This window comes from Python bivittatus, unplaced genomic scaffold (assembly GCF_059951505.1).
Source record: "Python bivittatus isolate LINGU-HERP-01145 unplaced genomic scaffold, Pbiv_v1 ctg000020_np1212, whole genome shotgun sequence".
Classification (NCBI taxonomy): domain Eukaryota; kingdom Metazoa; phylum Chordata; class Lepidosauria; order Squamata; family Pythonidae; genus Python; species Python bivittatus.
The window spans coordinates 123280116-123293102 of NW_028277030.1; the positions used below are offsets into that span (position 1 = coordinate 123280116).

At 39.6% G+C, this 12987-nt stretch overlaps 1 protein-coding gene across 3 annotated transcripts in view; it reads right to left on the minus strand.

The window, feature by feature from the left end:
- Positions 1–697: 697 nt before the first annotated feature.
- Positions 698–12987, minus strand: part of PYGB (glycogen phosphorylase B) — a 58149-nt gene continuing 45859 nt past the window's right edge. For all 3 annotated transcript variants that reach the window (XM_007436404.4, XM_088148931.1, XM_025171976.2), the window contains 8 exons: positions 12694–12795; positions 12296–12443; positions 10937–10995; positions 10209–10350; positions 9601–9808; positions 8543–8677; positions 7582–7648; positions 698–5818 (listed from right to left, as the gene is read on the minus strand). In XM_007436404.4, the coding sequence (XP_007436466.2) occupies positions 5666–5818; positions 7582–7648; positions 8543–8677; positions 9601–9808; positions 10209–10350; positions 10937–10995; positions 12296–12443; positions 12694–12795 (1014 nt within the window). In that variant the 3' untranslated portion in view covers positions 698–5665. The remainder of the gene's footprint in view (positions 5819–7581; positions 7649–8542; positions 8678–9600; positions 9809–10208; positions 10351–10936; positions 10996–12295; positions 12444–12693; positions 12796–12987) is intronic.

Sequence of the window (12987 nt, forward strand, 5' to 3'; positions counted from 1 at the left end):
AGTTTTATTTATTTACTATTTATATTCTGCATTTGTGTGACTTAAGGCAAGATGCCTAAGTGAACACAATATAAAGCTCCAGTTAGTATCTGTTCAACTATCTAAATTAACTTGCAATCCTTGTAGCAGTACCCTTGAAGGAATATCATCGCCATGCCACTGCTGAGAACACCACCTAAGAATGGCCATTTAATGAGTCCATAGTGAGAACAGTGGAATTTTCAGTTACATTTCAGTGAAACTAGACATAAATGTTGTATCAGATATTTTGGTGACTGGCAGTTTTGGGAGACCAACTTCAATTGGGGCTGTAAAGTGGGGTCAGTGATGGTTTCAACCCTTCCCCATTATTACCCCAGTTAGAACTGATCCCTTTTCCTATGCCTGCTGTTTACTGTGGGATGAGAGAGAAATTTAGGAAGAAGTACTTAAAGGGCTGAGGTTAAAATATGCCCCCCCAAATCATCCATGGTCTCAGTGCAGCTTTTGGGGCTCTAGTATTTTCTTTTGAGTAAATACTAGAGCCCACCAAACTCTACTGAGACCATGAATTATCTAGGTCAGGCCAAGCCACACAATGGAATTAAAGTCTGCTCTGGACCTCACTCTTGTAGCTATTGCATTACACTTATTACACTGACTTCAATAGTGCAGCAATTCTGTAATTCCATTCCAAAGCAAAAGGAAAATCAAGTGCAATGTTCATGGAAGTTTAATATGTTTTGGAGACATAGGGGAATAACAGTAATATATCCTAAGCACACCCACACACATAAACACAAACTCAAAATTAGTTTTGGAAATGGCATGATTGTGACATATACATTTATTTAGCAAGCACAGTAACTGCTAATTTGCTTGCTCCAGCCTCCTGCTTGGCTAATTCTTGCTTGAAGAGATATTCTCTCTGAAGAGTTGCTCACAATAGTTTTACAGACCATGAAGAAAAATAATTGGGAGTAGGACAACACATGCTTAAGAGTGCAATGCAAAATACACATGAGATGGGAATGCTCGCAAACATGCAATATTCTATGCACAAATCTCAAGACATGATAGGACTTTGTCAGCAGAAACCTGTAATGCTTAACTTTGCTTAGGTGTAAATAATAACAGCAACACAATCCACACAATTTCTTTAGGAAAAAATGTTCTGCACATGCTGAGAAGAGTAATTCGTTATTCCCTTATTTGAAGCATTTCATGGCAGCAAAATAAATCATAGGAACACTGAACTGTAATCAACCTAAAAACAATTCCTATCAAAAGTTTAGCAGCATTCCTTAAACACAATATTGTGCTCCCTGGAATTCCTGAATTATATATATTCTGCATTTCATAAGAACACATGGAAACGATGCCATCCAATATCCGAAATCTATGAGCTTTAAACCTGGAACGGCCCACCTATTTATTTTCTTCAATATGGAGATAAATTTGGCCATGCAATGGAAGGCAAGGAGAATGGTTATTTTCTAAGAGCAACAACCAAATAAAGCTACTGGGTACAATATATTTTGGAGACTAGCCTTTGTCTCAAATGCCCTTAAGGATGGCTTTCATGTGCAGCCTGATGACAACATATAGTGAATTTCTCAATGCTTTTTCAACACAATGTTCATGTTCAACTACTTTGTTGTTATGAACCTGCTATCTAACTACAGTTTCACTGCACAATTTTACTTCTTGGAACAATTAAGGCGATACAATTTTTGAGGGAAGCTATAAACCAGCAAGGGAAGGATAGACTTTTTTGAGCTTATATAAACTCTAGATGAAGCATGAGAAATTACTGATTCAAAACCATCACCATGTTAAAGGCTAACTCTTGTTGGTATTTTAAAGCTTTTTCTCTACCTTTGCTGATTTACTTCTATTTTCAGTGACCAGCCAAGAAATTGCTCAATCCTATTATAGTTAGCTGCATTCCTTTCATCTTTAGGAGGACATAAATACCACTTTGCTTATTAAAGAGTGATATTGGTTGGATTGGGACCAGCCTAGCTAAAGAAATACTATGATTAATTTGGGGTATTTATGTAGAGTTTTATTTTAGTAAACTGAGCAGGGAATGATATGCCTTAAAGTGGGCCCCAGAGGACATGGCCACCCCTACTTAATTCTGTATTTTCAATGCTTTGGATGTCAGACTGGGCCCTTAGCTGGCAATACTAAAGCAAGAATCTAAAAGGTTATGTAAATATTGTCTGTAGCTGTTTTATAAGACAAGGGATTTGAACTTTTGCTTGTCAGCACAAGAAAATTGTGATTTATTATTGGCAGACTCATAGCCTTGTAGAATTATTTACTTCCATTGTTTAACTTACTGGATGCTCTTTCTTGATGTTCTTTTACTTGGCTGTGTTCTATGTCATGTGCTGCACATGTAACTATCTGACAGTGTAAAAACCCACTCAGGAAACATCAGAATGTTTTATTAATGTCCAAATGACTATTTTGTTCTCTTGGATCATGCCTGCCCTTCATGATTAAGTACAAAGTGGCCTTGTATCTGAGAAACAGGAAATATCTGTAGGTGCCAATTAAGATGGTTTTGAATCTGAGAAGCAGGAATCTGCAAGGGTTAAAAAAGCAGGGTCCTAGATTGACTTCCCAGTACCCATCCTACACAATGGTATGGGGTATCTTTCAATGATTAAAGTAAGATACTCTCTGGCAGGCGATTTCAAACAGTGAATTAGGGAAGTTCTTTGGGAATTCCTCAGTTAGCCAATCAGTGGTGGCAGACACGTGTTCTTCTTACCAACCTCTGGTTAATCATGTTTCATGATCATCTTTCATCCCTGCATGGGCGTTCTAGAATATAACTCAGAATGTAATTCATAACATGACATATGATGGTTCTGCTATGAAAACTAAAGTGCTCCCTCACAATTAACATTCTGAAAATAATTACTACCTTATAGAATAAAACTGTAGCCATATTGATATAATCTGTTTATAAACCCAGATTAGTAGAAATCATTTGCCCACTACTATTACTACTGCCATTTTTTCTCCTCCTTTTACAAAATGTAGCAATCAGACCAAACAGATTCCAATTAATCATAGATTCCAATTTCTGCTGAGCTGAGAAATGATGGTTATTAGTATTGGAACAATTTAAAATTGTAAATAAATCTTAAACTGTAGTTTAAGAGCTTGGCTTGTGCTAAGGGTCTTTCCAGTTTGGATGAATCTGGAAATTATAATTGTATATTTATGGCTACATACCACAAACAGAAGATCAAAGAAGCTGCATGAGTGAATAACATACTTACAAACATCTTGGCTTAGTAATATATAAAACCCAGTATCAGGTCATTTGAAATGAGGTACTGTAGCGCTAAGGATACAGATATATTATATAATATTCTTAAACATTGTATAAACATGCAAGAACTGAACTTCTAACACAGTTAATTAGGGAGTTAAAAGTTATGGCCTACACAAAATAGAAAATATATTTTTCTTCAATTATTTTTGTCAAAAGAATTATTGACAGAAGATCCTTTGCTTAAATGTAGCAAAACAGCACTAAAGTTTTGTTTAGACAAAAATACAACAGACTGATGTAAAATGAATACCACAAAAATGGTTTGGTTTTCAATTTGTTGTTTTCTGGAATAATGCAAGCATTTAAATTTTGTTACTTATGCGTACTGGAATTTATGAAATTATTGGGTTTCATTCAATTCTGATCTCCTAGCTCCATCAGCTCTCTATCCTCACTTCTCAACAGATGATCAGGGTATCAGTTTTGACCAAACTGGTCACGTGTTTTTGACAAAGTCTTCCTCCTGTTAAGTGAGGGGTGCTATTATTGCATGCCTGTTTGCTGTCTGTTCTGAAAGCAGTGGTCGCTATTACCTACATTCGATAGATAAAGTTGTATTGCTCTTGTCTATATGTGGCAAGCCTAAACATTCGTCTAAGGGGAGGCAAAGATTAGGCAGCTGTCTCTAGCCTCCTGCTCCTGTGTAACTCCCTGATGGTGGGAAGCTACTTCCACAAGACATCTGAAGGGCATCAGGTCAGAGAAGGAACACTTCAGATTATATTCATTATTTCATTGACCTGGTATTAGATTGATAACGTCTTTATTAAGAAATCTGAAAAGGAAAACAGCATGTTTGTTGAACTTTTGGTTCTGGAAGTTTATAGGAACATACATTCATTTCCATTCTTGTTATTTACATTGAAGTGCAAACAAAGTTGCCATTCAAGGATTTGTTGAGTTCTAAAACATCTCCAGTCAATTTCCTTGGCATTTGCAGAAAAGAAACATCCATCTATTTAGCAACCAGGCTAGAAGACCTGGCAGATCCCCAAAAGGCTGATGTTACTGCCTGAAATTAAAACTCAAGGGGCTTCACAGAAGATGCAATATACTTTTAAAATACTAGAAACATGACCTCTAGAGCCGGCACTGACTCAGGAAAGACTCTGGATGGAGGTGGAGGTTTCACTCTGATAAGTGACAGATATTTCAAGATTGTCCTAAATAATCCATATAGCTGCAGAATTTGAAACATACACAGATAAAGTCTAGCTCCTAAAGCAAAGCTTAGCAGCCTACCAGAAGGCTGAGCAAATGTCTAATTCTTTATTTATTGCCACTTGCTCTGAAAACTATCCAGAATCTAGCAGACCACAGAAAATGGCTGGTAATTTGACTTAATTCAGCCTGGCTGGGTAGTCCCAGTGCATCTTGAAGGCACCAGGCTGGGTGTGAACTTCATGAATCACATGTCATACAGGCATGCTCTTTTCAGAGGAAAGCAAACAGGTTCTTTGGCACCATTAACCCTCTTTGAACTCCATGTCCCTGTGGGAAAAAGTATCCTGATCTTTAAGTTTGTGCTAACAGGTCACTTGGAATGATTCTAGGTTAAAAAGTACTGTTCTGGGGATCAGCAATGGTTCTAATGACCCTAGGTTTCCAGGGGTGGGGAAGAGAGAGAAGAGGGACATGTGATGAAATGTGTGTCATGATGCTAAACCCACAACTGGGTATGTGTGTTAGTCATCAGGATACAAGTACCTAAGAGCAAAGTTTGTATCATGATGCCACCATGTACATGTCATTTTGATGCAAGCACAGTTTGCTACAGACGCCACTGCAATCAAGAGAAAGAAATGTCTTCAAAATGAGTTATGTGGAAAATGCATTTTCCTGAGCCACAGAAGGGTCCCAGTCTAGCTCCCTCTGGAAGGCAACAATTATCCCCGTGGAATCACATTTTCCACCCCATCCAATTCTGGGCTTTGTTGGCATCTTCTAACTGACCAGAAAGGGGAACTGCCATAGGAACTAACAAGTTTGGGAGCTTGAGGAACCCCTCAGCATATAATGCATGCATGCATATAAACCACATTAGTTAAATTGGATTTTTAAAAGAGGGCAAGATTATAACACTTTTTTTTTTGCTTGAGCTTTCTGTTTCAGATCTTGAATCTTATTACAGCCCATACGATTTGGTCAACTCTTTCTTACTATCATCTGAAGCACCAGGTGCCCTCATTTCAACTATATGTTTATAAAGATGAAACAAGCAATGTGTGGTAAAATACATGTTTGAAAAGTCACTGGGAAGCAGGAATGTCTTAGCAGCAGCAGCAGGAAGCCCATCAGGGTGATTGCATGCACCTTCTAATGGCAGATTTACTCTCTAGGTATGTTTGGCGGAGGAATTTTCACAGCAGAAGGTTCCACTCCCCATATCTCTCTGGCATACTCAGTAATTGTCCTGTCACTGGAAAACTTGCCAGAGCACGCAATGTTCTTAATTACCTTTTTAGTCCATTCCCTAGGATTCTAAGAAGAAATGAGAAAGAGGTTAGGCTATTATCTTTAGAGCTTTAATAGTGGAAATGCAGTGCAAATTCATTTTTCATTTATTGGACAGCCAGCTCCTGAAGAAGTGGTGAATTCAGAGCCAGAATTCATGGCTTTCAGTTTCTTGGAGTTGCAATAAACTATTTAACTGTGGCTTCTCTTGCCTGTTCTCTCCCTGTTCTTGTTGTCTACTCTCCTCCAACCTGGTTTAATTGATTGAGAACTGGAATTCCCTACTCCAAATAAATGATCTTGCCTACTGCCATACAGTCTGCATTTAACTGCTTTCAACATTTTTTTTTATTTCTTACATTTCATATAGTTGGGTATCTTTGGAACTCACACCCCCAACAACATCACACACAAGGCTAAAGGCACCTTCACACACTCTTCCTCTAACGTAGTACATGCCATCTGCCAGCAATGCCCTCTGGATTCTACAAAGGGCAAACAGGTCAGACTTTGCACAAAAGCATGAATAGACACAAATCAGGACTCGATACAAGGATAAGGTAATACAGTAGCCAAGCATTTAACCTCCCAGAACACTCCATTATAGATCTCGAAGTAGATGTTCTGGAACAAAGACTATTCCAACAGAAGTGAGAGTGAGAGAGCTGAGCTTTCGCACATACATATCTCAGAAGGTCTGAACAAACACAATGGTATTAAACATATGCTTTTCTTTAACATCTATGTGAAACTGTTGGGAGAAGTCATTCAATGGCATGAGGTGTGGTATCATCAGGTGCTGATGATACCCAGTTATACATCTCCACCTCTAGCCAATCAGGTGATGTTATTGAGTTACTGGCCCAGTGCCTGGAAGCTGTGAGGGTCTGGATGGGGAAGAACTGGCTCCATCTCACCCCTAGCAAGATGGAAAGGCTTTAGGTGTTGAGCCCCTAGAGTCTGGTGATGTGTCATATTTGATTGACAATATTGCACTTCTCCAACAGAGTAGGTGCCCAATTTGTACTTGTGGTTCCTGGACTTGTGGCTCTTGCTCAAGGAGCAGGTTGCAGCCATGGCCAGGGGGGCTTTTACACAGATTCATCTCTGCCAATTGTACCCATTCCTTGCCTTGGGCACTTCCCAGCTGGACTACTGAAATGCGCCCTGCATGGGGATGCCCTTGAAGACTACTTGGAAATTACAACTGATCCATAATGTGGCGGCATGGGCAGTGTTAGGTACCCCTTGGTTTGTCCATATTATACCACTATTGCATGAGATGCACTGGCTCCCAGTTTCTTTCCAGGTGCAATACAAGGTGCTGGTTATCTGTTTAAAGCCCTACATGGCACAGGGCCAGGTGATCTCTGGACCACTTTCCACCAGGTCAGATAGACTGGGCCCACTCCAGGTCCCTTCCCTTCAATGTTGCCATTTAGTGGGACCTAGGAAGTGTGCCCTTTCCATAGAGGCCCCTGCCCTGTGGGACACCCTTCTCCCCAGGATCTGGCAGGCCCCCCACCTCTTAATCTTCTGAAATGCCATAAAGAGCCTGCTGTTTCTCCAAGTGCTAGGATAGGGTGAGGGTATAGGGTACCATACATACATTCTGACTACCCTAAATTCTTGGTTGATCTTCAATCTATCAATTTTGGAGGTCTTTTTCAGCACTGGGCTCACTCTTGGATACAAGAGTCTTAGTTATAATTTTCAGTTATTTCATGAAGAAGCCCCCTTTCTTATCAATTTGCATTTGGTTCAAACAATGAAGAAAGTTTCTATCTTACCATGTATAGTTGGGCCACCTGCCCTTGACATTTGATGTAGGCTTCATAATCAGCAAATACTTTAAACCTACACAAAGCACAGTTTAAGTGGAACTGTGAATTTCATTTATTTTGTTAACTCAGAGGCATAAAGAATTATGGGTAAATAGCACGTTATAGCAGTGTTTTAAATAAGGTAAGCTTGGATGTGCTTTTCTTCTCTCTCTGAGATTTTTAAGCAAGGCTCTCTCCTGTGTAACATAATTTCAAAGGGCTTTTTCTGTGGTAGTTCCTTCTGTGAGGAAGCCTTAGGCCAGCTTGCTTGGGAAGCTACATCACCGCATTTTCTCTTTCTCAATTTCAGGTACCTTTTAAAAATAAAAATATGTCCAAAGAATGGCTCACTGACATTACCTGGATTCAAGGCTCCTGCTGAAACAGCAGGTAGAAGCTGTAGCCAGCTTTGCTCAGCTTCAGATGCTGTACCAGTTATGCCCTTATCTTGACCAGCAGGCCCTGGTGACAGTGACTCATGCCCTGATCACCACACAGTTAGACTACAGTAACGTGCTCTATTTGGGGTTGTCTTTGGAAGTGACTTGGAAGCTACAGCTGATTCAAAATGCAGTAGCAAGGCCCTTGACAGGACAACTCTATGAGAGTAGAATTATGCCTACCCTGAAACTGCTGCATTGGCTGCTGGCAGGTTTCTGGGCCCAATTCACATCAAAAAGGAATAAGCCAGGATCTGTATGTTATCCATAAAAAGTGTGCCATGCCCCATCCTGGGTTTACAATATACAGTAGTCTTCCCCAAGATGGTGTGCCTCAGATGAGGAACTATAGCTCTCATACCTCTCAGCAAGCATGGTGACTTACATCATGCCTAGGGATTCTGGGGAGTAATATTCCAACCCCCACTGAAGACATTAAGCTGGAAAAAGCAAATCCATAATGAAAGTACACCATTGCTGTCTCTCACCTGTCATGATACATCAACATGTTGACGACATCTTGGAAGCAACTAGGATCATTTGGTGAGAAGAATCCACTATTTATTTGATCAATAACTTGCCTGAGCTCTGGGATCCTGTCATAGTATTCCTTAGCACTGTACCTAAACAAGAAAAATAGAAACACCTTTAGCCTTTTTTGCCTCTACTATTATTTATTTCTTCCATTTACATCTCACCTTTTCTCTTGGAATAGAAGGTGACATGCACAAGGTTTTCCCCGGTGAGCAAAGACTGGCTGAAAGGTACCAGTGACCTCCATGTGGTTAAGTGGAGACTGTGCTTCATTGTCAAGGGGGACTTTAAATTCAACACTTTAGCCACTACATCATATTGGTTGTTGTAGGAAGAAGTCACCGGACAAGACTCACCGAGGCAGCCTAAATTATAGGTGAGTTGGAAATAATACAGAGGGCAGACTTAAGATGACAAACTAAAAGGCTATTGATGCAGATTAATTCTTCATAAAGGGATGATCAGTATTAAATACTATACAATTTATGAAGAGTAATTTGTGGAAATTACAAATAATTTCCGAAGTGTTCCTATTTTTCTTTGATAAAATGAGTATGTAAGCTCTCTTCTATGCTGTAGCAAGCATCTTCTGCTATTAATATAAATGGATAATGAGAGCCTTATCTCTGCCCATGTAGCCCAATCTTCCTACGACAAGGATACTCCATTTCCAGGAGCAGTTTTCAGTTACTGAAGTTCCTAATAAGCTTTCCTCATAATCAGAGATATTGACCATAAGTAATTCCAATTAATATAGGAGAGAATTCAGGGAAGAAAAATGGGCTGTTAAGGAACTCAAGTTTATCCTGGCTGTTCTGCTTGCTCCGCAGAGGACAGAGAAGTCTCCTTTCTCTGGAGTGTCAAAATAGAAGTTGAACTCTGCCTAATTCTTCTAGGTGAGGCACCATCCTGAGGAAGCTCAGGAGAAGTTTCCTACTGGTCCAGAGAATCAATCACATGCCCACAGCCTGTCTCTATGGAGCCTGCTTCATAGTGGTGCTCATTTACAAACCCTTTCTCATCCATTGCCTCAACGTCATCCACCCGCATGCCAAAAATGAACAAATTATCCTCCCCAGCTTCTTCAGCCATTTCCACATTGGCCCCGTCCATGGTCCCAATGGTGAGGGCTCCATTCAGCATGAATTTCATGTTTCCTGTCCCCGAAGCTTCAGTCCCAGCTGTGGAGATCTGCTCAGATAGATCTGCAGCAGGAATCACTGGGATGGATAGGGAAAAGAGAATCAGGCAAGACTATTTTTTTTTCTTCTGTAAACAAACCATTGTATCTGCATCTAACATGAGCAAGCCTGGTGTGGTATAATTTTACTGTCCTGAGTAGACCAAGCAGTGCAACATCCTCTGTGTTTGTTTCATTGATGCAGCTGTACGGCATACAGGATTGTTCTTATACCTCTGCATCTGGAAGGGACATATTTTCTTGCACAGGAGCCTGTCAGCCATGGGCTCACAGTATGCAACTCTTTAGATGTAACTCGCAACAGCCTCAGCCAGCACGGCCATAAACAAGGTGTGCAAGGAAAAACAGTTCAGCAGAATCTGGAAAGACACATTTTGTGCACTAGCTAGGCCAACTACCTGCTTCCAAAATCAACTTACCTTTTTCAGCAAGAGACACCCTGTAGTTCTCCAAAAATATGACTTTGAGTCTATCTCCTATGTAAGGGTCATTATTGACTATTTCCCCAATGGCTGTGATCAATCTGATAATCATTTTTGCCATGTGGTAGCCTGGAGCTGCCTGGAGGAGGAAGGAAAGACACCTGAGAGTAAAAATAAAGGAGTGACAGAAAGCCATCTGCTAATAGTAAGGCAAATGAGTATACCAAAATATATCATCTGGATTTCTTAATAGAAAATCCACTATCTAGAAAAAAGGAAGCTACTTCTGAATGTATCAGCTGAAATACCTAATTCCCAAAGAGAGTACCACAAATTGGCATATGTGAACACTTCTATAAATACAATCAAAGGAAGCTTTGATCTATCCCTACTGCCTTTTTGGTCTCTGTTTTTGCTGAGCTTTTGCATCACATAGATTCCTTAAATAAGTCCAGACCTCAGGGGGAATTGTCCCTCTCCTTGTTCTCAGCATGCTGAGCTTCCAAATAAAAAGTATGTTTGAATCACATGAGGAAACAAAAGAGACCAGAGAATATGTAGAGCTTCTCTGAATGTGAGTAGTTCTTACCTTTGCTTGCTTAAAAATCTCAAATTTTTAACATAAAGATGAAGTGTGCAGGCAGGCAGTGATGGGTGGGAAGAAGAAATACATACATTGTCTTAATTACTAAGAAGTAAACTTAGTTTCACATTAAATCCTTTACCTTTCCTCCAATCATAACTGTTCTTGGCACATAGGATTTTTTTGGGTCTTTTCTGATGCCTGAAAAAAAGCAATACAGTTAAGAAGGAGGAGAATGAAAGTGAACAAATGGATGGTTTTTAAAAAGAACAAATTAATGAGAAAATTATTCTACAAATCTGCTTTCTGTGACATCGATAACTCCTATTTCAAGATAAGAATATCACTGAGGAAAAAAGCAATAGAAAGATGTAAAGTAGAGGGCAAATTTATACCTTCCTCCCTAGACTGACAGCGTGGAATTTGTAAATTAGGAAGCTTTATCATATTGGCCAGGAATAATAGTGTGCCATTTGTTACAGGGACACAGTATTAATCTAAATGAACAATTTCTGTTGGCAGCAATATTTATACAAAGAGCAGATAAGACTGTACAACTGATTTTGGATTTTACAATATTATCATGCAGTATAGCAGGAACAACCCAAATTTAGGGAATGAAAAGCTGAATCATCTAGTGTATCTCAGTGCTGATTCAGAAAAGTAAATCACTAAAGAAACTCTGCTTATCAACCAGCTTCTGCATATAACCTGCACAGAAGGAAAGCCCACACCCTTTCAAGCAATCTTTAGGGTTTCAAGTGGAAATACATCTCTGCACCTGCTAACAGAGACCTCATCTTTGGAAGTCCTTCAGGTAATCTTTCCCATGGAAAAAAAATCTTCCTAAAAGTTATTCCCAACTCCTGGCAAATGGAGCACCTACTTTATCAATAACCTAGGGCTGCTGTGAGATGATAAGTAACACTGTCTAGTTCTCATTGTCATTTCTGAGCTTCGTAACACTATCTGAGTGAACAGACTTGTTTTACATGCTAGGTTAATAGTGCCTGACAAAAAGTATTCCAAAACTAAGGCAGAACTCTCAGCAGCTAAATTGCTATCACATTCCTGGCATGACATGCCGACCATAACTATTTTGCCTTGCAAAATATTACATGCTCTTTTTTGCCTGCTTGTTTATGACAGGCATCCACCGTTAAAATTTTGATCTCACCAAGCCTTCAGTTACATGTGTGCAATTTTGCTCAGGTTCCTGAATATGCTTCTTCATAGTTCACAAAGGCTAGTTTCCTGGAATCTCAAGCTGAAGCTTGCTGCAGTATTATATTCAGGGTAAAAGGACAAGGCTGATCTACACACACACACACATACACACACACATTCCCACTATCTCTTCAGACTACAAGTAGTGCATTTCTGCTTGCTTCCCAAAGCCCCCTTTCATGTAGACAAATAGAAGGTCAGAGACCGAGAGAGAGAGGTAGGAATATTATTGTTAACATTACCCAGAAAGATTTAAAAGCTGTAAAAGACTCACGGTTGTAGAGAGTGATTATATGCAGGCAATTGAGGAGCTGCCTCTTGTATTCATGAATTCTCTTAACGTGGACATCAAACATAGAGGAAGGGTTGATTTTCACTTTGTATTGTTCTTCCAAGTATGCTGAGAACTTCAGCTTGTTCTCCTGGCAAAAGGACGTTTTAGGTTGATCTCAGAAAGCTTAAACAGACATCCAACTGAAGTCCCTGGCCTAAATGGGATTTATTGAAAGATATTCTCTACGATATAATATAAATATATTTTTGCTAGGAGGCAGCATGCAAACGAATATAAGAAATGAATGAGGCTAGTGATAGATAGATGAGAGAGAGAGAGAGAGAGAGAGAGAACGAGAGAGAGAGAATGAGAAAGAACTTGTCTGTTGCCATTATTACCTGTTTAACTTTGGCTACATCCCTGATAAAGGCCTCATCGTTGACAAAATCCAGCAGTTTCTTTAGCTGGCTAAGATCAGTTAGGAAATCTTCCCCAATCCTCTGTATATTAAGAGAACAAAAATTATAATTAACAGCAGAGCTGATATGATATTTCTCACCGCTGAATACTTCTATTACTATGTTCATTTCCCACAACTAAGACAGGAGAGGAGTAATGGGAAATGAACATAGTAATTGGACAGGAGTCTGCTATATTACGCACAGTGGCAGCATTTTGACATTGAGAGGAAA